This window comes from Perissodus microlepis, chromosome 15 (genome assembly GCF_051167445.1).
Source record: "Perissodus microlepis isolate ML-2025 ecotype Zambia chromosome 15, ASM5116744v1, whole genome shotgun sequence".
In the NCBI taxonomy this organism is placed as follows: Eukaryota; Metazoa; Chordata; class Actinopteri; order Cichliformes; family Cichlidae; genus Perissodus; species Perissodus microlepis.
In genome coordinates this window covers 6,583,498-6,607,268 of record NC_140475.1, presented here as the reverse complement: position 1 = coordinate 6,607,268, position 23,771 = coordinate 6,583,498, and the positions used below count along the sequence as shown (strand labels likewise).

The window sequence follows — 23,771 nt, the reverse complement described above, 5'->3', positions numbered from 1 at the left end:
TGAGTCTATTAGAGTCTGCTTGGGACCCAGTCACGTAAATTTCATAATCGGACAGTGAGCGTGAGGCCCAGCGGACTGCAAGAAGAGTTCACAGAAATAAAACAGGAACGACTACTCAGCCGTTGGGTTTCCGGCTGTTTGTGTCCGCAAATGAGTATAATCGAGGCTTTAGAAGGTCACATCTGTCCTGCTATCACTGAAAACTTTGCACATTGTCACTGCTTTAGCTTAAAGTTTGAGAGTCCTTGGGGCCTCCAACTGGCATGGGACCCCAGTCAGTTGACATGTCTTGTATCCAGAGAAGAACACATGTAAACAAGCCAGAGCCAGCCAGTGGAATCAAACCTAGGAACTTCTAGCTGTGAGGTGACAGTGCTAACCACCATACCACAGCATAAATGGGTGGATCACATGAGTAGATAAAAACTCAACAACTCTGCAGTTTCAGTTTTTGTTCTTGGGTGTAACCTTTTTAAAAGTTAGCCATTTTATTACAGTGGTGGTGGTGGTGGTGGAGAGGGCATGTATGGGGTCTGAATCCCCTCAGGAGCTGGTTTTAAGTGGCAATTCAAGGAAAAGGTTTCGTTTTTCAGCCCTGGAGGTTGGCATGAGAGGATTGTCAATTTCCAAGAAAAGGGCAATTTTTTAAAATGTCAAACTAATTATTGACAGCCAGAGAGCAGTCTGGGGGAATTAACATTAGCCTGAACAGGACAGGTGGAAAGAATACCGGTATATTATTAGTTAACATACATTTGTGTGCCTGGATGTGTGTTTGTGGGGAAAAAAATAACAGTACACATTCCTGTATAAAATAGACCCAAATCAGTCCAAGCACAACTGTAACACTTTGCAATAAAAGCAACTCAGTGGTTTGTTTTCTTTATTTGACTTTTTCTTCTTCTTCTTCTTTTTTTGGTATTATTCAACATTTTAATTTTTAAGGATTTGGAAGTACTTGGTTTTAGACAGTAACAATCTTTGCAGCAAATTATAGTTACTTACAAAAAAAATCTTCACCTGTATCAATACTTTGGGGATCATTTTTAATCTGCTCACAGCTGAATTTGCCAAACTGGAACAATCTGTTCAGTAGCACACCTCAGTCCCGTGCTCCCCGTTTTGAGTCGACAGATATTGTCACATTATTTACTGTTCCATGAAATTCTCAAATAACTTCGGCAACTGCTCGTGGCCTGGGATACGTCAGCAAAATGAGGAGGATATTAAATTTGCTGGTGGGGTTTGTCAACCTGAGAGTGCTTTTCTGTCACAAACAGCAGCAATGAAAGGTAATCTGCCTTTCCATGCAGCTGTCATGATCAAAGGAATCGCACTCCCATGACTATCATGCACAACAACCCACACAGACACATGCACAATGAGGCACGTGGATGCACCATGACACTTACTTGCACCAGCGCCGGCAAAACGAAGCTCGGGGCGTGCAAACGCACAAACACTTACATCGACTGCACAAAGCAAATCTCACCACAGCTTGATGTTGTGTGTTTTCCTTAAGAAGCTTGGCTGGAAGAATGGACACACACACACACACACACACACACACACACACACACACTCAAAGCAGCCGCACAGCAGAATCCAACAAGGGAGTAAGTCATCAGTCGAAGCTCCCACGCCATTTAAACCTGCAGTGTGAGAGAAAAATGTTTCATTTTGGCACATTTTTAGACTTTTTTTTTCATCTCTCTCCAACATTTAATACAGCACTCAAAGACGCAAAGGCTTGTAACTCTAATGTCGATTTTAATTTCTTCAAATAAAAACAGATGTGGCTCCTGCTGTGGCTCCAGTGTGGTTTCAAAGTGTGTGCAGCTGACAGTCTAAAATATTCAGCATTTCTCCAAACATTTTTGCAGGCACAAGATTTTTTTTTCCTCCAGAGGTTCACTTGACTGATCTGAAGACAGCAGCTAAGCCACAGAAAATTTGAGACAAATAGGAACGCAGTAGCATTTTTGCTGGTCTCCTGGTCGTTTTCCACCTGCTCCAGTGTACTACAGTTGTCACAGATGTGCTACTGCAGTCTAACCCATCCACTGTACCAGACCCCCCCCCCCCCCCCCTTCCTGCCTCCCAAAGGAAATTACCTAACCCTCCTTTCATGCTTTAGTCATCCCACCCGGGCTGCTGCACCATCCCTCCTGGCTCGACTCCCAAAGCACTCTTTAGCCCTTACATTGAGAGTCCCCTTTCCCCCCACCCCGTCTACTAACACAGTCCCACCACTGGCTTCACAAGGCTGTGTGTTGAATACAAAATCTGGTGTGCCAACCTCCAACCCGTAGCCCAGAGTGTAGTTGTGCACGTCAGGCTGTGATCTGCATTCTGTCGTTACCTGCCACTTTGCTTTGCTCTCCCTGCGGCAGGCTGGTTATCCTTCCTCTCTAAAGGTGGAATCAGCAGAGTCACTTGCTATTTTCCATCATAACCCCCAAAACCTGTCTGTTCCATAAACATGTCACATCACCTCTGACTTAAATCTTCTTCTTTTTTATGTTTATTTCCCCGTCTCTGGTGCCTCGCTGCTGTATTTTATACATCAGCACTCAGTAGAGGAGGTAATTCACAGATTCTGTTTGTGGTTATGTCTTTTAGAGAAGAGGGAAAAGTGCTCTTTAATTAAAAGGAAGCGAAAGGCAACAGGAAAGACAGAAGAGAGAGCGATAATGACAACAAGCACCATTAAGAAACGCAGTAGGTACAATAGAGACTGTATGTAAAACAAGAAGCTGAACACTTTGTTGATTTGTGATGTTAAATATAGGTAAAAGTAGTTTGTAAAAGCTGGAAGACTTCTTTATTTTACTTTGAAAATACCCAAGCACCACTGTTTCACATCATTCTCTTTAAAAAGCTAATAAGAGCACTGAGCAGCAACAATTATTTTGATCAGGTACATTTTGAATCAAAGCCTGATTAATTATTCCAGTCCTAACATTTCCCAAATTGTGATCAGAATTTCCAGAGGGAATAAAACGAACATTTTTTAATATTTACAAAGATGCAGCAAATGAGGTAAATTAAAGCTGCTATTTCTTTAATTTTTTTTCAATCTTTGTTGTTTCTCTCCAGGGGGAGAAATTTTGGTTGGCTGATCTGTCACTCAGCAGTCAGTCAATCCTCACGGAGATAGCTTAAACTGCCGTTTGAAGTAACACTATGAGGCTTTTTTAATGGAGACCTCAGTGCTTGCCAGAAGACGAAGCTGACTGACTGGGTCATCTCCTGAATTTTAAATGAAATCTTTCAATAAATATATTCTACAGATCTGGTGCACTCGTACCTCTTCTATGTCTTTGGTGAGCTCCTATCTTCCCTGGGCAAATTTCACATTTTTACCATAGTTTGGATTTATGTTTTCCAAACAACATAAAGAAAATATCTTAGGACAGCGGTCCCCAACCTTTTTTGCACCACGGACCGGTTTATGCCCGACAATATTTTCATGGACCGGCCTTTAAGGTGTTGCGGATAAATACAACAAAATAAAACTAGTACCGGTACCAAAAAAAAGAAGATTTATTCATAACACACGTGAAAAGACCAAGGAAAACCGAGTAAACGATAAAAACGATAACAAAATAACGCTGAAAACCGATAAAAACCCTGAAAACTATACATTTTACACCTGAGCCTCAACTCTCGCGGCCCGGTACCAAACGACTCACGGACCAGTACCGGTCCGAGGCCCGGGGGTTGGGGACCGCTGTCTTAGGACATTCCCATTGATCTCAGCTGGGTCTAAACAGAAGATTACACAAAATATCAACATTAACAAGATCTAAACATCTAAATGGTGATGCAGCTGTGAATATTAAGCTTTCAGATATTTGGTCGGGGTGGGTGTGGCTCATGAGGAAGAGCAGGTCATCCACTGATAGTAAAATTGGTCATTCAGTCTCTGCTAGCATGCCAAGTATCCTTGGAAAAGATACAGTACTAAACTGAATTGTTCCTGGTGAATTCATTAGAGTGTTAAAATTAGGTCGAAAGCACTTAAATGTAGAAAAGCATGCTTGTATGGAAGTGTGCCAATGGCTGAATGAGACATGTCAAGAAGAGCTGAAAAGAACCAGGCCATTATCATGCACATACAGTATATATAACATTTTTAAAATGCCATAAATTAGCATTTTCATATTGGACTAGAATGTCTGGACCTAAAAGTAAACCCAGACAAATGTTACTGGTTTAATTGTTGTATTTATAGGCAGGGTTATCCAGAATGCAAGTTTCACCTGGGGAGTGAAGGTGAGTGTTGACAGGGAAGCATAACCTGCAGTGCTGGTGTGTTCTGTTTGGGTTACAGTAGGCAGGCATGTAAATTCTTCAGGCAGGAACTTATTTATTTAAGTGGTCAGAGAGCTGTCCCGGCCAGTTAGGTTTTTACAGGTGAGAATTTCTATTCAGGGAATTTCCCAATCAAGACACCAACTGTTTGAATCAGAAGAGAACTAGGAAGGAAAATGAGAGCCCAAGATTCTCACTCTGTGGTAGCACATAAGTGTTAGTCTGTCAGCAGTCATTGTACTCTGACATGACCAGCAGAGCAAATGATGAAGCACAGGACAGTCTGTGGTCTAAAACGAGACATCTGCTGGGAGATGTATGTCTCATTGATGCTCTATGCTGTTAAACATGACATGGCATTATAGTCTTGAAACAATTCTGATTTTTTTGCCTGTTCTAAATGTTGGTTTTGTAAAACAAGAACCTCTGAGCCCACATAAAGTTTTTCTACAAGTTGTGCACATATAATAACTTTAAGTTTCTCCGTTGGCTTGACAGTGTCCTTTGAATGTTCTTTGAGATTGACTTTAAATGAAGGCAGGTCGCATGATTGCAGACTTTGCTCGGCAAGACGTTTTGATGTTAAGTTCAAGAGGAATTTAAGATTTGAGCAGCAATGTGGAGTTTATTTAAGTTGGATTTGCTTTAAAGATGCACACTTTTACGTATTGCATGTCCTTGTGCTATCCCAATTGAATATCCCTGATTTTCCCAATCCAGGCTCCGACTGCTTCTTTCACCAGGAATCCGCAACCAAACACACCAGGAGGTGAAAAGCGAGAACCCGAGATTAAGCAAAGCATAAGATAAGCACAGGTCTGATTACTGCTGCTAAGTACAACAATCTGGCGGAGACTGGTGGAAGAGCCTGGTCTTCAAATCCCCAGCAGGTAACAGAGAATAGGTCTGCTGAAGAGGCTGCAGCTGGAGTGGGAATACCTGCCGAGCACTGCCAGGAAAAGAGAGCGGGACGGCTGTGTCTGCTAGGCCATGACAACCATTTAGCTGGAGGCCTATAGATGGTAGGGGATGTCACCCACTGGTTGGTGGATTACTGTTTTGGAAGCTTTTGGGATTTTAGTCATCGGTTTGTGGAGCGAGATGGCACAATATTTGGAGGAAAGTCTGTGGCTAAAGGCATAGACCAGGTGTGTCAAACATAAAGCCTGGGGGCCAGCTGGCCCATTGGATAACTTTGGAAAATGTAACATTTTATAACTTTCCCTACTGATAACCTCCATAGCTAATTATACTACACTAAAGTAAGTCAAACATATAGCAGATGGTAGAAAAGTTCCTGCGTTTTCACACTATAGAAATGTCACTTCAGATCAAAGTGGGTTCCATGTGGCTCATGATGTAAAATGAGTTTGACACCCTTGCCATACTGCTGCAAATACTTGCTAATTGCTAACATATGAATAATTTAAAATTGTAATTTCAGCCAACTAATCAATATTTACATCCAATAGTTGGCCCATCTAAGCTCAGACATAGAGTAGCAACTTGCATATTCATCATTATGAGTTAAATATTTGTATTTAGAGCTCCCTATGAATGTGATTGTTCAGTTTGTTCGGATCATAGGCAGTGAATGGTTTGGACTGCTCATTTCAGAAACTTAATTAAAAAGTATTGCTGTTGTATAAACAACAATAAGGTAAAAAAAAAAAACAACAACAAAAAAATCCCCACTGTGGATATGAGCAGTCTCTGCTTCTCTGTGGTTGCCTTAATCACCTCCCCCCTCCATCCCCAGCTTGGTAAGTGAAGGGAAGGGAGTGCTATTTAATCAGAAAAAGTGTCACATTAATTCAGACAAATTCAAGCAATCTAGTTTTCTAATAAAGCTGTCATATTTGCATCCGGTGACTTACGCTCACCATCGTTTTAGATTAATTCCCGTCACAACCTTTTGATTTATGAATGCATAATAACTCAGGGCAATGTCTGTGACTGTGCGCGCTTTGTGTGTGTGTGTGTGTGTGTGTGTGTGTGTGTGTGTGTGTGTGTGTGTGTGTGCGTGCGTGAATGTGTGTGCATCTGTGCCTACAAAGCGTTGACTTTTAATCTTACATGTTGCTTGTTTCTAGTCGAGAGAAAATCTCATTCTGAGATAATTGAGTGTGTTAAGAGGAGGAGATCAGACTCCTGGTGCGAAGGAACACAAGTTGCATCACTGTTCCCCTGTTTTAGAGCAACCTCTCATCTGTGCTTATCTGCTTGCCATTCATATCAAAGGATCAAATACATATGAATTTCTTCTCCCCACTTGACATCGTCTTTCCACATCCATTCTTTGCTTATGAAATCCAAAGGTCAGCGTCTGCTCTTTGCAGCGTGCACACACAGGAAATCATACATTCTTCTTTGTAGTTGTTTTTTTAATCACTGTGTCCATCCTTTATTTATGTGCCTGTATTTACAGTTGTTGTTGTTTTTATAATTGTTTTAATTCAATTTCACATTCCTGAAGCAACATTATCAAACACGTCATAATGTTGTCTAAGCTGGTATCAGGAAAAGTGGAATTATTACCTTTATATATGACTGCTCCATCCCCCCAAACCCTCGACTCAGTTTATATGTAATTATATGTAATGTGAACAGGCAATACAGCAGTGTTTTCATATCACTGCCCCTGAATAAAGCAACCAAAGAGCACCCATGAGGCTTCACAATGTAGGTAGTCTTGCTATCATGACTCAGTCGAAACTCAAGTGAGTGCTATTTCTGATCATAGCATAGAAGTGTGAGTCTGCCAGCAGTCATCGTACTCTGACATGACCAGCAGAGCAGATGATGAAGCACAGGACAGTCTGTGGTCTAAAAAGAGAGTCTCATACATGCTGTATGCTGGTACACATGACATGGCATTATAGCCTTGGACCAAATCAGATTTTTTTTTTTGCCTCTGAGCCCATTTAAAGTTTGCTAAAAGTTCTGCATGTAGAATAATTTTAAGTTTCTCAGTTGGCTCGACGGTGTCCTTTGAATGTTCTCTGAGATTGGCTTTAAATGAAGGCAGGTCGCATGATTGCAGACTTTGCTCTGCAAGAATTTTTGAAGTTAAGTTCAAGAGGACTTTGAGATTTGAGCAAAAAATGCTGAGTTTATGTCAGTTTGATTTGCTTTAAGACGCAGTTTTACAAACTGTATCTCCTTGTGCCATCTGCAGGATGTACAGACAGCAGTCACCAGCCTCTAAATCAGAAATCCACACTTTTGTGGTCTTGCACTTTGCGGTAATTTTGACCATAGGTTCAAATCTGATATCATCGACCTTACTTTTTTTTTTTTAACATACATGTGATTAATTGATTATAATCTCCTCCTCTGTGTGAAACACTTCTTGGGTCAAAAGTGCTCTGCAGTTACACATTTTTGGCATCTTCATTTTTTCACATGGTCAAATACATGTTTTCCCACTCACTGCTCTTTTATTTATTCAAAATGAATCATTACTTACTTATTTGGAACCAAACATATTAGATATCATCTTGATAACTGTAAATGAGACCACTAAGTAAGACGGAGACATCTGTTTGGGTTAAGCGTTGGCTCCAGTTCAGTATTTTCTGATGCACTGCAGACTTGGCATCATTGAAAAGTTAGGCTAGAGTCCAAATGTGCTCTTAAACTTATCCATTAACGCTCCTGCATTTGCTGAATCGATAGATCCATGATGCCTGATTACCATCTTCTGGCCAAAGCTTGTCACTGCTTCCCCCTCAGATAAAGTAATGGTCACTGAAGCAGCTCGGCAGTAATGTGTCGTATTTGCCTACAGTTTAATTAAAACCAGAAAGAGTGAAATATCAAAACAACTTCTGCTGTTTACTGAAACTAAAGCTCAAAGCCTGCTGTTAGTATTACTGTTTGCTTTCTCTTCAAAGGGACCACCGAAGAAGCTTGAAAGCCACAATCAAAAAGCTAAACACTGAGCCGTCGTAGAAGGAGCAGCCAGACGTTTTCACATTCTCAGACACGCTTTGAATGTCATTGCATAGAGACTGCTATGTTACGCAGTCAGAGTCACACAACACTGTTTCATTCCAACAGCATACATGAAGGAAGCTAAGCAGAGCCACCAGGAGCTGTCTCCCCCCCACAGTAAAGTCTGAGACAGGAGAGAGAAAAAAAAGCACTCCACCTTCTGTCAGTCGCTGACAGGAGGTGGAGTGAAAAACTCCAAGAAAAACTCAAACAGTTATATAGACACAAAGATAAACATGCCGCTGCTTCTGACTTCAAGATAGCTTCTCTTTATCTCTCAGCTCTCTGCAGACATACAGAGACTGAAGCACGAATTTGACTGAGCTGTTGGTGAAACTGGCTCTGAGGACAGAGTGAGCACACACATGCTACATGTGCAGAACAATTTTTATTGAGGTTTATTTGAATCTAGTGGACAAGAAGACATACTAATAAAAATAAAGGAAAAGTTGCCATTTTCAGCTTTTTATAATATTTAAAAACAATTAAAAAAAATATTGCTGCTGAAGCTACTATTAAATAGCAGAAAGCTTAATGAACGGAGAGAACAGAGTTAGTGCTGTACTGTGAGAGGCTGCAAGAACATCCTGTACATATGCTCAAAGTTCAAGTATTGTGTTAACCCATTTAATCACACCGGCAACAATTGTTGCTGTTTTAACCGCATATTACATTAACAAAATTAAACATATTGTGTGTAGGGTATGTCTAAGGAGTAAAATGCATGCACTTATTTTGCAGGGGAAAATTATTTGAGATTAAATGTGTTAATAGTAATGGTTCCTCACCTTTAAATATCCTGACAGCACATGAAACAAAGGAAATCATTTCTTGGTTTTGTCCTTGTTCCTTTTCAAATTAACGCCCTTTAGTGTTCTTTTGGAGTCTTTTTACTGGCAGCATATTTGGAGGGAAGTCTTTTTACTGTGCAAGCCTGCACTGAGATGTATGGCAGTGTGTGCACTTTGTACAGGTTGCACTGGCAAAGAAAAACTGTGCACTGCTGCACCCTGCTGGTGTTTTAAGTGTTTGCACGCTGAGCTCTTTCAATCTGGCTCTGTAACACAAACTTGAAGACTGATGCTGTGGGACTCGAGTGAAACAATGAAGTCTTACTTAACTGTTATATAGACTTTTAAAGTTTTAAAGATGAGACACATTGCATGACTACATTGTGACATGGTGTTGTTCTTGTTCGTTTTGCCAAAATGTGAAATGTGAAATGTACTTTGTGTAAAAATTATGTGTACGTTTAACACACAGTGCATGACTTTGGATATTTTAGGACCCAGACTTTTTTTTTTAGCAGTTATAGTGGGCGGGGCTGCTCATGAACCAATGGTTGCTTAAAGCCCTGCGACGTCATAGCATGACCAACCACTTCAGTCAGTCTACTTTCACTTTCCTTTGACTGTAAACGGTGGCGTTTTTTTTTTGATCAAGCTAGGCTAGACTGACGATATGATCAATACATCTGAAAGTATTTGGGGGGGTTTTCATCCCAGCGTCTCTTTTGCTCCCGAAGACCCCATTTGCACAGCAGGTCTGTTTTCACGTTGTTCAAATGTCATGTCGATCCGACAGGAGAACAGAAACAGGAACTATACAGTATGAGAAATGTCCAACATCCGTATTCTCTGACTTTTTCTTCTTTTCTGCAGGTGAAATCATGGATGGTTTGCTTAAGGAAATAAGAAGCAAGGATCAAGCAGCCGCCTCTGTACTGGAACGTAAGTGGCAGAGAAAATGAGAATATTTATCCTAGGGCTGTGTGATATGACCAAAATCTCATATCCCGATATAAGAATTCTATCGTCCCCATAACGATATAAATCACAAAAATGTAACATTTTCTGTAAATTCTGTGAATCTTTAACAGATGCATGAAACTATACATTTTTAGACATAAGTTAAGCCGTTTTCTTTGTGAGTATTTATTACACAGTGTGCTGCTGGGAAAAGCCTGTTTGAGTCTAAGGTTTAAAGGTTTATGTGGAACATAAACAAGCGGACACGCGATGGTGTTGCCGTAAACAGTTTATTTTGCGACACCACGAAACAAACGATAGCGTAAAATGAAACATAGACGTTTTTATATCATCATCCGATATATATCGTTATATCGAACAGGCCTAATTTATCCTACACTACTAGAGTAAATAAGATGTAAATATTTATGCATATATATATATATATATATATATATATATATATATATATATATATATAGTTACAGTGAGTAGGCTCCGTTGTTGCAACAAATGAGTATAGGTGTCAGAAACCACTGGAAACTAACAAGAAAAAAATCAAAAGAACCACAAATTGAATGTTATTTCAATTCAGTTTTATTTATACAGCGCCAAATCACAACAACGAACAATAATAACTTTAATTTGTATAATCAGGAGACTGTTTGATCAATAACAGATCTGCTCTTTCAGAGGCAGATTTACGCAGTGACTCAGATCTCCAGTCACTGACTTTACAAGACCTGGGTTTGCTGTTCCCTGGAGTTAAAAATGTCAAACTGAGAAGGAAAATCTTTGATATAATACACAAGCAGGTAAGCAAGCAAGCTGTTTATAACTGAGAGGAGAGGGATTCAGCTGGACGTGTGTAACCCATATAGAAAGTCAGATCTGGACAATAAACACTTTTATTTGTTTTTCTTTGTTTCAGAAACAAATTGGTGTGCTCATAGAGGAATTCAAGGACTTCATCCCACATGAATCTCTCAGGGGTAAGTACAGCCTGCTAACATTGTTGGCTCTTGCATTTGATTGATTTGGATAAGCGGAAGAAAATAGATGGATGGATGGATTTAGGATGTTTTGGGGAAGTTTTAAAATATCACATGCAGATTCTTATACATAACCTTAAACTTTCCATCCAGCTGCCTTAACTGAAAATGGAGTTTTGGTCGACTACCTGAAAATGTTGAAGGAAATGAAGACCCGAATGAATAAAGATTTCCTTGATCCACATATCAATCTACTGGAGGACTTCAGGAAATCTCAACCATCACAGGACCAGGACAAAGGTTTTTAATCCAGTTTTTTTTAGCCTAATATTAACGTGTCTTAATTTCATGAGTGCAGATTCAAAGCTTTTACAGAGAGTAGCAAACTTCAACTTAATGTAGGTAAAGCTTTTTATCTGATCCAGTCCATTTATGCTGAATATGCATAAGCCATGTCTTTGATATTGAATAGACACAATATCTGACCACAGCTCAGGCTTGTTTGCTTTTACATCTACTTTTACATGAAACCACAGAATGGAAATAACAGAGACATGAAGTCTCAATTGACATGTCATTCTCTCAATGTAATGGACAGATTAACAGGCATCCATTTTTTTAGTCAATAATGGGCCCTTGCTGCTCCAACATGACTGCACACCAATGCACCAAGCAAAGTCCATAAAGTCATCAATTAGCCACTTTGGTGTGGAAGAACTTGACTGGTCTGCGCAGAGTTCTGACCTCAACCCGACACAACAACTTTGGGATTAATTAGAGTGGAGACTGGGAATCAGGCCTTCTCGTCAACATCAACGTCTGACGTCACAAATTCCCATGAACACTAAACATTGTGGGTTAATTCTGAAATGATGGGCGTTTTGTGATCAGCTTGGCTAGACTGACAACACGATCAACAATATCTACAGCTAAAAGTATTTGTTTTTTGGGGGGTTTTTCATCCCAGCATCTTCTCTTTTGCTCCTGCAGGCCCAGCTTGTAGAGCAGGTCTGTTTCCACATTGTTCAGATGTTATGTCAATCCAACAGGAGAACAGAAACAGGAACTATACAGTATGAGAAATGTCCAACCTTCGTTTTCTCAGATTTTTTTTCTTTTCTGCAGGTGAAATTATGAATATTTTGCTTAAGGAAATAAGACGCAAGGATGAAGCGGCAGCCTATAAACTGGAAGGTAAATGGCAGTTTTTTGAGAATATTTACTGTCAGAGTAAATAAGATGTAAATAGGCATAAATATATTACAGTAAGTAGGCTCCATTGTTGCTCCATTATGCTGCAAACTAACAAGAAAAAAGCAAACAAAACCATAAATTGAATTATAATTATAATTCAACTCAGTTTTATTTATACAGCACCAAATCAGAACAACGAACAATAATAACTTTTATAATGTATAATCAGGAGACTAGTCTAAGGAGCTTGCAAAGAAAAGCGTCTGGACTTCTTTAAGTTGCTTGAAGACATTTCACCTCTCATCCGAGAAGCTTCTTCAGTTCTAAGAGTCAAATGGTGGAGAGTCCCAGATTTAAACCCAGTGGGAGTATCCCCCCAAAGAGGGACAAAGGACCCCCTGATGATCCTCTACCTAATCACATGAGCCAAGGTGTGAAAACGGGTGTGGGTCACAATCTGCCAGGGTTTCGGGTGAGCTCATTGTGAAACCTGGCCAAACCCTATCATGTGATTTCCTAAGGTCAGATGGTTCAGATGGCCGACAAAGTCCAGAAACTTACCCTGGATCCAGATGAAACCATAGTGTTCTTTGATGTAGTCTCTCTCTTGATTTGCATACCTACCACGGAGGCAGTGGAGACTTTCAGAAAACGACTACAAGAAGACAGCTCCTTGGAAGTCAGGACCAACTTCACACCCGATCAGATTTGCACCCTGTTACACCTCTGCCTTACCACTATATATTTCAAATACAATGAGGGTTTCTACAGACACCCCCGTGTCACCTATTGTAGCCAACCTTTACATGGAGGAAGTGGAAAGAAAGGCTCTTGGCTCTTTTAAAGTTAGAGTACCCAGCCACTGGTACAGATATGTAGACGACACCTGGGTCAAAATCAAAACACAAGAAGTGGAATCCTTCACAGCGCACATTAACGCCGTGGATAAAAACATCAAGTTCACCAGGGAAGACACAAAGGATAACTGTTTGCCTTTCCTGGACTGCGCTGTGCACACTGAAGAGAATGGCAACCTCAACATTGAAGTTTACCGGAAGCCCACACACATAGACCAGTACCTCCTCTTTGACTCCCATCACCCCCTGGAACACAAACTTGGAGAAATCAGACCCTACAACACCGGGCAGAACATGTTCCCTTTAAGCCTGAAGGGAAAAAGAAGGAACACACACATGTAAAGGAAGCACTTAAAACATGCGGGTATCCTAATTGGGCATTTATAAAGTCAGTAAAGATGCACAGAAAAGAAGATCGGACACCAGCTAGGGAGGATAAGAAAGACAGACGCAACAACATTGTCATCCCCTATGTAGCCGGTGTATCAGAGAAACTCAGGAGAGTTTTCTCCAAGCATGACATCCCGGTGCATTTCAGACCCAGCAATACAGTCGGACAGAAACTGGTTCATCCCAAAGACAAAACTCCAAAACACAAACTTAACAATGTGGTGTATCCTGTACAGTGCAGCGAGGAATGCCCAGACCTCTACATTGGAGAGACCAAACAGCCACTTCACAAGCACATGGCACAACATAGAAGAGCCACCTCCACGGGACAAGACTCGGCGATCCATTTGCATCTAAAGGATAAAGGACACTCTTTCGAGGATGCCAATGTTCACATTTTGGACAGAGAGGACAGATGGTTTGAAAGAGGAGTGAAAGAAGCCATTTATGTCCACTGTGAGCGACCATCTTTGAACAGAGGCGGTGGCTTACGACACCAACTGTCTGCCATCTATAATCCAGTTTTGAGATCCCTTCCCAGACACCTTAGCACCCACTCACACCCTGGGCCATTTGACCTCAGGAAATCACATGATAGGGTGGGGCCAGGTTTCACAATGAGCTCACCCAAAACCCCGGCAGATTGTGACCCACACCCGTTTTCACACCTTGACTCATGTGATTAGGTAGAGGATCATCAGGGGGTCCTTTGTCCCTCTTTGGGGGGAAACTCCCACTGGATTTAAATCTGGGACTCTCCACCATTTAACTCTTAGAACTGAAGAAGCTTCTCGGATGAGAGGTGAAACGTCTTCAAGCAACTTAAAGAAGTCCAGACGCTTTTCTTTCCAAGCGCCTTAGACTACGATGACCTGGATGACTGAGAACCTTCACAGACAATCAGGAGACTACTTGATCAATAACAGATCTGATCTTTCAGAGGAAGGTTTGAGAGCTGACTCAGATCTCCAGTTACTGACTTTACAAGACCTGGGTTTGCTGTTCCCTGGAGTTGAAAATGTCAAACGGATAAGGGAAATCTTTGATATAATACACAAGCAGGTAAGCAAGCAAGCTGTGTATAACTGAGAGGAGTGGGATTCAGCTGGACGTGTGTAACCCATATGGAAAGTCAGATCTGGACAATAAACACTTTTATTTGTTTTTCTTTGTTTCAGAAACAAATTGGTGTGCTCATAGAGGAATTCAAGGACTTCATCCCACATGAATCTTTCAGGGGTAAGTACAGCCTGATAACATTGTTGGCTCTTGCATTTGATTGATTTGGATAAACGGAAGAAAATAGATGGATGGATGGATGGATGGATGGATTAGGATGTTTTGGGGAAGTTTTAAAATATCACATGCAGATTCTTATACATAACCTTAAACTTTCCATCCAGCTGCCTTAACTGAAAATGGAGTTTTGGTCGACTACCTGAAAATGTTGAAGGAAATGAAGACCGAAATGAATAAAGTGCAAGATTTCCTTGATGCACATATCAATCTACTGGAGGACCTCAGGAAATGTCAACCATTGCAGAACCAGGACAAAGGTTTTTAATCCAGTTTTCTATCTGATCCAGTCCATTTATGCTGAATAAGCCATGTCTTTGGTATTGAATAGACACAATATCTGACCACGGTTCAACCTTCTTTGCTTTTACATATATTTTTACATGAATCCATAGAATGGAAATAACAGAGACATGAAGTCTCAATTAACATGTCATTCTGCCCATGCCATGCTCAGAGCAGTCTGTGTACAAAAAATGTTACATTTTGTACATGAATCACAAACACATGGAAAAGGTAAAGTCTGTCAAAATTCTACTATGTTGCCGTTCACAAGATAGATTCTCAGAAACCCCTTACATATAGTATATAACTGTGGTATATGACTATATGGTAAATTAGAACTAGAGTACAGTTATAGTGGGCGGGGCTGCGCATGTACTCCAATAACCAATGCCGGACCACAGCATGACCAAACTGTTCAGTCAGTCTACTTTCACTTTTTGTTGACCGTAAACGGTGGGTGTTTTTTTGATGAAGCTAGAATAGACTGACAGTACAATGCAAATACATCTAACAGTATTGGGGTTTTTTCATCTCAGCATCTTCTCTTTTGCTCCTGCAGGCCCAGCTTGCACAGCAGGTCTGTTTCCATGTTGTTTAGAAGTCATGCCGATCCAATAGGATGACAGCAACAAAAATGTCCAACCTCCGTTTTCTCTGATTTTTTTCTTCTCTTCTGCAGAGGAAAACATGGATGTTTTGCTTAAAGAAAGAAGACGCAAGGTTGAAGAAGCAGCCGATAAACTGGAAGGTAAGTGGCAGTGTTTTGGGAATATTTATTCTACACTGTTAGAGAAAATAAGATGTAAATATTTATACTGAGGTGGGACTCGAATAAAAAAATTAATCTAATTAACTAGAGGTTTTGTAATTAATGAATCTCTATTAATCGAATTTAATATTATTTTCTTGCTTTTCAATGTCATAAAGCTGTTGAATTTTACATGATATAGTCTTTCTGCATGGCATTTGGAAAGTTGGATCACCTGACTCTAAATAGCACATTTTCTAACCCCCTATCTTGTACCACTGATGGTGGTCTACAGCAATCCATTTTCCGAGAGAATTTGTAAGTTTGTCTGTTGACTCACTAATTTTGGTCCTAAAACCAGTCATTTCATCAAGTTTGTGCTGCCGACACCTTGTGTTGGCTTGGGCTAACAGCTCCCACAGTTTCTGTGCTCGCTGCAACATGTTTTGCATTTAGATGGTACCATAAGGTTGAAGTGCTTCGGTGGTATGCAAACCTTTTGCACAGTTTGCACAAAACCAAGATTTTATTAAGGCTTCCGTTGGGTAGTCTTTTGAAATGAAATTTGCCTCCGATCAGTCCTAGCAAAGCACTTTCTTCCGATTCTTCCATTTTTCTAGCTGTGTACATCAGTGTAATCGGTATACTAGGAAATCGTGCATTGACAAAAGTTCCCCTTTGCTTGGAATGCAAAGTGCGTTAAATGCGTTAATTTTTTAACACGTTATTATTATTATTTTTTTCAAATTAATTAATCGCAATTAACGCGTTAAATTCCCACCCCTAATTCATATATATATGTATATATAGTTACAGTAAGTAGGCTCCTTGTTGCAACAATTGAGTATAGGTGTCAGAAACACCTGGACTACCTTATGCCGCAAACTAATAATAATTTTAAAAAAAACAAAACAGAAACACAAAAGTAATTATAATGAAATGATTTGTATAATCAGCCTAATCTTAACGTGTCGTAAGTTCATGAGTGTAGATTCAACAGGCATCTTCTTTTTAGTCAGTAATTCAAACACTGCTGGCTTTTCATTTAGTTGATTTTATGTATTTCTCACTGGTTAGAATTAAAAGTAAAAGTGCAAACATTTGTGTAATTTTATCTGATTTAAGTTCCTGCCAGAAAATCCACTGGTGTAGCAGTCTGCTTCAAGTGTTAAATCTTGCACATGAATCACAAACACATGGAAAAGGTCAAGTCAGTCGAAATTCTGCTATGTTGTCATTCACAGGATAGATTTTCAGAAACCCCTTACATATAGTATAAAACTATAGTATATGACGATATGGTAAATTATTACTTAAGTACAGTTAAGATTTTTACATACATTCATAAGTTGTTTTTTTTTAATTTCTTGTAAATGTGTTATGCCCTTGTACTCAACAGGTTCTTCCTCAAGTAGTGACAATAGCCAAACTAGTGACCTTCCAGAAATACAACAAGGTAAATTTCACCTTCTTTTACTTACACTCTAGTGACACACAGACACATGCATATGGAGCTATGTATGGCTATTGTTAAATAGCCATACATAGCTACATAGCTGTTTTACATCAATATTTGTTAGATACAAGTACCAGTAGTGCAAATCGGTTCTCACGCTCTCCTTCTTTCAAGCGTGACCATCCACATAAAAGACAAGGTAAATTTAGCTCTTCACTGTTAAAATGTAAGGTTGTATTATTGACCAGGTTTTAAGGTTTCCAACTCCAGGCAATATTCAATATTCACTTATTATATGTTAAAAAAAAAATCTCAGAAATCTAACTTAATACACTGTTATACACACTATATTGCCAGAGGTAATCACTCACCCATCCAGATGATTGAATTCAGGTGTTCTAATCACTTCCATGGTCACAGGTGTATAAAATCAAGCACCTAGCCATGCAGACTGCTTCTACAGACAATTCTGAAAGAATAGTTTACTCTTAGGAGCTCTGTGAATTCCAGCATGGTATCGTGAAAAAAACACCAGCTGTCTGACAAGTGCAGTTATAAAATTTTCTTGCTGCTAAATATTTCACAATCAACTCTCAGTGACTGAAAATGATTGGGAATGACAGCAACTCAGCCACCAAGTGGTAGGCCACGTGAAATCACAGAGCGGATTTAGCGGAGGCACATAATGCGTAGAGTCATGGTATGGTTTTCCATACCCAAGATGCTAGATCCAAGCTTTATTTCAATAAGTCCAAAGTGTTAGATGCAGTGGTGTAAAACACGACATTACTGAAGCATTTGAGACGTGTTCTCTCGAGTGACGAATCACACGTCTTTGTCTGGCAATCTGATTGATGACTCTGGGTTTGGCGATTGCCAGGAAAACACTACTTGTCTGACAGCATTGTGCCAAGTGCAAAGTTTGGTGGAAGGGGGATCATAGCTTGGATCATGGGGCATGGTTTTTCAGGAATTGGGCTCGGCCCCTTAATGCTTTAGCAAACCAAGACATTTTGAAATATTTCATTCTACCAACTTTGTGGGAACAGTTTGGGGATGCCCCCTTTCTATTCCAACATAGAAGGAACATGACTGAACTTGACTGGCCTGGACAGAGTCCTGACCTCAACCTAACAGGACAACATTTGGTTGAATTAAAGCAGAGATTGCGAGCCAGAGCTTCTCGTCAACATAAATGTCTGACCTCACAAATGTGCTTCTGGAAGAATGTTCAAAAACTCCCATAAACTCTCCTAAACGTTGTGGAAAGCCTTCCGAGAAGAGTTAGAAACTGTTATAGCTGAAAACAATGGGCTGGCATCATATTAAACCATATAGATTAAGAATGGTATGCTACTTAAGTTCATATGTGTGTAAAAGCAGACAAGCAAATACCTTTGGCAGTACAGTGTATCAAATGATATTTTGTTCCACTCTAAAAAATTGTATTGAAAAATAAACCCTAAAATTTCAGCTGCATATTGTAAAGTGTATAGTTACCTGAGCACATATATTGTTTTCGAGAATGCTTAACATTTTTATATTTGCATTTAGATGATCTAAAACACTATATTTAAAATCTGTTCAACTCAAGACTTTATATTTAAAAGACTCAGACAGCTCTGTTAATCATTCTAGTAATGTTTTGGAAATTTTTTTGTGCTATATTAATAAATTGATTTCACTCATTGAAGCAAAGTCTTTTATTTCATTTATCATGAATCACTGTATTCCAGGAAGTTTAATTTGATTCTCCTGTGAATTTAACTTGCTCTTTATTTGTAATTTTTTGTATTATTTCTATAGCTACACTGAAGTACAAGATGGTGATAAGTGGAAAAACCTTTAATGCCCATCAACAGATACTGGAAAAAGTAAAGGCTTTAAGTGAGGATCCAGATTTGAATTTGATCGAACAGGAAGACAGCAATCAGGATTGCCAGGCCATTATTGTCTTCTGTCCCATTGTTTCACGCATGGGGACAGATATTGATGCAGCCATGACACAAGTCAAAGGTAAGGGAAAGAATTAAATTAGTCATCCATTCAAAAAATTGCAGTTGTGTTTTATGAGACATTTTTGGGTTTGAGAATACGACCTGAAAGTAACTCATAATAATGATGAGCTTTTAAAAGCATCAAGAATAGCATGAATTTTGTCTAATGTTTCTATAGTATAAGAAAATCTGTGGCCATTAAATTTTTTTTCTTTTAATACTTTCCACTGTTATGTTATGTTCTCGTAATCCGTCTCCTCTTTTTTGCTCTCTGTAGGTTCTCAGCCTGTCATTCTGGTTTTGATGCATCACGCACATGAACCCAAGCATGTACCTTTAATGAAAACATGGGATGGCGTTTCTAATGTTGTGTTACTATTCCATGTTTTCTACCATGAGACAGTGCATGGATTGTTGCAGTGTCAGCAAAATAACAGTGCCATTTCTGAAATTCGAAAGGCATTACTGCAGCATGCAGATATCCAGACAATTAAAGATACAAGTGGAAAGACACAGAATGTGGCTGCTAGTAATTATGGTGGTATTATTGATAATCCATTAATGAGATTTCAATCCTTTTTAAAAAAATTTTCATAGTGTAAAGTCAGATATCACAAGTCAAAGAAACTGTAAATATGTCCCATGCATTACTCTTTTGTAATCCACTTTTTTTGCACTGTATCACTTGAGTAGTGCAGATTGCTCTGACCGTTTGCATAGGAATTGAGGATTTTATGGTTTTGATCATGCAAAATAATTATTTTGTACATTGTGAAACAAAAGGGCAGCACATAATTGTCTTTGTGACCTTTATTTCAGTACTTTAAGATATTTCAGCTGTAAGGGTAGTTGCAGAGTCAACAGGTGTGATCATGAAGTGTCAAAGAAGAGGTCAGAGACACAGTATATGGGTGTAGATAGTCATAAAACTACTTTCAACTGTACCAACTGCTGTTTATCTCTAAAAAAAACCCAAAAGTGACAGTTACAGCTATATGTACACAGTGACATCGTAAGTCCTTTGATCATTAAGATAAATAATAAATATATTTATATCAAAGTCAAATATATTGTGATTAGTTTCACGGTTGCTATGTAAATCTGCAAGTTATTTTCATCTTTCAGAAAAAAAAAATCAAGCCAATGTTTAAAATTGTGAATAAAAATGTAAAAAAAACATCTGTTGTCTTCTTTTTCTTTTTTTCCTTTTTTTTTTTTTAAAAAAAAAATTGAGGGGTCCTGAACAGTTCAAAACACCAGTGTATTTACAGTATAATTTAGCCTAGTTCAGCTAATATTTCTGCTGTTATTTTCTATATTCTTGACTTTTATTCACTCTAAGAAAGACTAAAGAGTGCAAAGACCACATATTCAATGATAAGCCACTTTATAGATGTATACATTATATTCATAGAAAATGAAAAATTGTGTGTGACAAACTTTTTTTTTCTTTTTCCTTTTTTTTTGCTTTTTGGCTGGTGTAAAGTTTGTCATCTAAATAAAAATGAACTAACATAAACTGCGCTGTATTCTAGTATTTGACGGAATAATTACGTTTAATCCGGTCCTTTGATTTGCTAGCAACGCCAAATTAATGTCACATAAATGACGTGTTATTAATTCTTTAGATTAGCACTGTAGTACTTAAACTGTGTTTTGAGGCCCCCTGGGGCGTAGAGCTTCTGCACAAAGGCATTCGTGAAAGGGAAAATTAAGGTGGAAAGAAATAGTAAATATGAAGTTAAACTAAGCTGGATGAATATGATTGCGTCTTTAGTGTCTATGGCTGTATCCCAATTCAGGGTCTGCAGCCTTAAAGGCCGCATTTTAAGGCCGATTACGTCACAGCGACGCGACGAAGGCTGTCCCAATTCGAAGGCTGCTCGAAATGCGGCCCTCAAATGCGTCCTTCATTTCCCTGAATTTTAAGGACGTGGCGGTGTAGACTTCGTGGCCCAACATATCCCAGAATGCATAGCGCGGCGGTGGGTGTGGATAATTTTGCCGAAAAAAAAACGGCGGATGAGGGGCGCCCGAAGAGTAAACTTTAAGTAAGTACTGAATATTATGTCACTTATTTATGTGCAAATGTTTAATAACGAAGAACATTAAAACATTACTGTTGGCCACATGTCGGCAAAGTTATGTGACATTAGTGACGTTTGTACTAACTTGGTTTTAAAGCCTTTACTTTAAAATATACGCCGTTCAATAGCTGAGCTTAATTAGAGAATGATCAAAGCTCATGTAGAAACAAACAAACAAATGAACAAAAGATTTTCTCCTTCATTTCTGGCAAACAATGCTGTATGAAACGTTTCCAGCTGTTAGTATCATGGTTGCTAGGCAACCTGGGCAGCGCAACGGAGGCTAGACCGTCCCATTTCACAATCCTCGCACTTCCGGCCTTAGCGGTCTTTAAGTACGCGGCCCTTGAGGATCGTTGAGGCTGCGTACTTTAAGGCTGCAGACCCTGAATTGGGATACAGCCTTTGTTTTCCTAAATGGAGAGGACATATAACTTGTACTTTTATTTTGAAAGTGTTTGTTTTATTTTTTTTTTCTAGACCGGAAGTTTGATATTGTTTACAAATGAATGCTTCCGGTAGGTCCTGCTAGTTAGCGCGTTGGCATGAATATTATTTTGTGTTATTTACCTTACCAGTTTTGATACAAACACTACCACCTGCGTGCTTTTTGCGCCAGCTCGATATAAAAAAAGTAAGAAAAATGTGCGCATATTTCGTTTAGTTTGATAAACAGTAGCACAGCTCCGTTAGAGAGAGTTAGCTAACAGTTGTGTAGCTCAGCAGATGTTCTGCAGCAAGGCTCTGATATATTTCAACAGGTGTTGTAAATGGAGGTAAAGTCAGTCTTTTGAGTTTCATAAGAAGCTGCAGACTTGTGGGTTTTTTTTGTGTGGTAGTTGCAATGTTGTTCTCTGTGATGCCTACTTCACACATTTCTCTGTTTAAAAATCTAAAAGTTTATATCTAAAATTGAACAGACTTGTGTGTTATGATCTTCAGCCGTGTGATATTGAGCCTCGGGTCTAAGCGTTCACAAAGCGCGTGTTTACAGAGGATATGTGCTGTTAATGAAGTGCTGCTTAGGAGTCAGCATTCAGTATCTGTCAGTCATTGCCAACAAGCCAGAGTTCTTCGTCTCAAGCCGCCTGCACAGCGGTTCAGATTTCAGGTAATGAAGAGAAAAATCAAGCTGGCTGCAGAAAGTGTAACCTGGAAATGATACATGGCCTCTCTGTTTTAGGTGACAGCACCGTCCTATCATCATCTGCTCACCGTGTGTGATATGCAGCCAGCCAGCATCTCCTACGGAAGAGACACAACTGCAGTTGCATCAGATGAGGATGATGAGGGTGATGAAAATCTGGCAGGAAAGGAGGTCGGAGAAGAGCACAAGGACCTGAGAGAGATGGTGATGACTTCAGCCCAGACAGGGGCAGTCGGCATGGAGGTCCAGGAAAGTCCTGCAGATCCTGAAGCTGCCTCGGTGTCCAGTAAGTTAAATGGCTGAAACTGTCATACAATACAGACTAATCTTTGGTTTAATTGGGGAATAGATTCACTTTTTTGTTGGCTTCCTGGTACCACATAATTTGAAATCTTTGTTTTATTTAGCAAAGTAATATTTATCAAATGTGAGCGTGGACAACAATAGACTAGTAAACACGACTGCCACGTGTCCTTGCATGATTGAATTTAAATGAAAAAGGTTTCATAACTGCTTTTTAAAATTTTATGAGGTGACCAAACATAATTTTAAGTTTTTGCCAGAAACTCTTAAGCTTATGGCTCAACACGTTTTATAATGCGGTTCTGCCTGAGTCAAAATCCAGATGCAATTTAGATGACGACTCGTACAGTAGCAATAATTTAACGTTAGAAGAACACAATCTTCTATGCCGGCATTCTGCACTTAAGCAACTTAAGCACACTGTAAAAATGTTACGGTGCCAGAAACTTAGTACTCAGTACCAATACCTCTTGTATGAGTCTCAGACTTTCAGATTTTGGGTATCATAATTTTGGGTTCTGGTGCTGTGTCTAGCACACTATTTCATGAGCCGTGTCGAGTCTGTGGGTAACACTCCGTGCCTGTGACTGCATGTCTGTTCTTTTTTTCATTTGTATATTCAGTTCATGTATATACAGTATGATAAACTTGTTTGTTTTTTTTGACAGCTCCTTCAGGATCAAGTGAGAAGAAGACTAGAAGGAAGTTGAGGAGGGAGAGGAAGAAACTGATGAAGAAAACGCTGAAGTCTTCTGATACTTCTGAAAACTTATTGTCAGAGCTTCCATTTGCTTTGGCCAGCCCAACAACATGGAAAGCACTATGTATGTTCCTAATGTTTTATAATTACTTGAATTAGCAGCATTTTCCCCCACTATTAAGAAGCCTTGATGACAAGTCAAGCGGGCACCTTATGGCTAATAAATGGTCTGTTTTCACTGTCCTGATCCTGTATTAT

General features: G+C 39.4%; 2 protein-coding genes across 6 annotated transcripts in view; both read left to right on the top strand.

Moving 5' to 3' along the window:
• Positions 1-9,699: 9,699 nt before the first annotated feature.
• LOC146371526 (uncharacterized) lies at positions 9,700-20,458 on the top strand. 2 transcript variants are annotated; one of them, XM_084953937.1, is made up of 14 exons: positions 9,700-9,856; positions 9,975-10,043; positions 10,755-10,876; positions 10,993-11,053; positions 11,207-11,353; positions 12,179-12,247; positions 14,435-14,556; positions 14,673-14,733; positions 14,898-15,050; positions 15,635-15,652; positions 15,755-15,823; positions 17,223-17,279; positions 19,086-19,295; positions 19,554-20,458. In XM_084953937.1, the coding sequence occupies exons 1-14, from the start codon at positions 9,775-9,777 to the stop codon at positions 19,871-19,873; spliced, it is 1,560 nt and encodes a 519-aa protein (XP_084810063.1). In that variant the 5' UTR covers positions 9,700-9,774; the 3' UTR covers positions 19,874-20,458. The 2 variants fall into 2 exon arrangements, with proteins under 2 accessions (XP_084810063.1, XP_084810064.1); XM_084953938.1 differs by lacking the exon at positions 15,635-15,652 and having other exon boundaries at positions 19,554-20,457.
• Positions 20,459-21,579: 1,121 nt separating this feature from the next.
• Positions 21,580-23,771, top strand: part of akap7 (A kinase (PRKA) anchor protein 7) — a 45,493-nt gene continuing 43,301 nt past the window's right edge. For 2 of the 4 annotated variants that reach the window (XR_014802666.1, XR_014802667.1), the window contains exons 1-3: positions 21,580-22,474; positions 22,547-22,796; positions 23,482-23,637. Coding sequence is in view for 2 of the 4 variants with exons in the window: in XM_084952333.1 (XP_084808459.1) it covers positions 22,295-22,474; positions 22,547-22,796; positions 23,482-23,637 (586 nt within the window). In the remaining 2 variants the exon portion in view is untranslated. The remainder of the gene's footprint in view (positions 22,475-22,546; positions 22,797-23,481; positions 23,638-23,771) is intronic. The other 2 variants (XM_084952333.1, XM_084952334.1) reach the window with 2 other exon arrangements.

Bases quoted from the DNA above. Each gene is read 5' to 3' on its own strand.
- LOC146371526 (XM_084953937.1), top strand. From the start codon at position 9,775: ATGATCAATACATCTGAAAGTATTTGGGGGGGTTTTCATCCCAGCGTC. The intron at 9,857-9,974 runs GTCTGTTTTCAC...TCTTTTCTGCAG, and splicing joins AGACCCCATTTGCACAGCAG to GTGAAATCATGGATGGTTTG. The intron at 10,877-10,992 runs GTAAGCAAGCAA...TCTTTGTTTCAG, and splicing joins TTGATATAATACACAAGCAG to AAACAAATTGGTGTGCTCAT.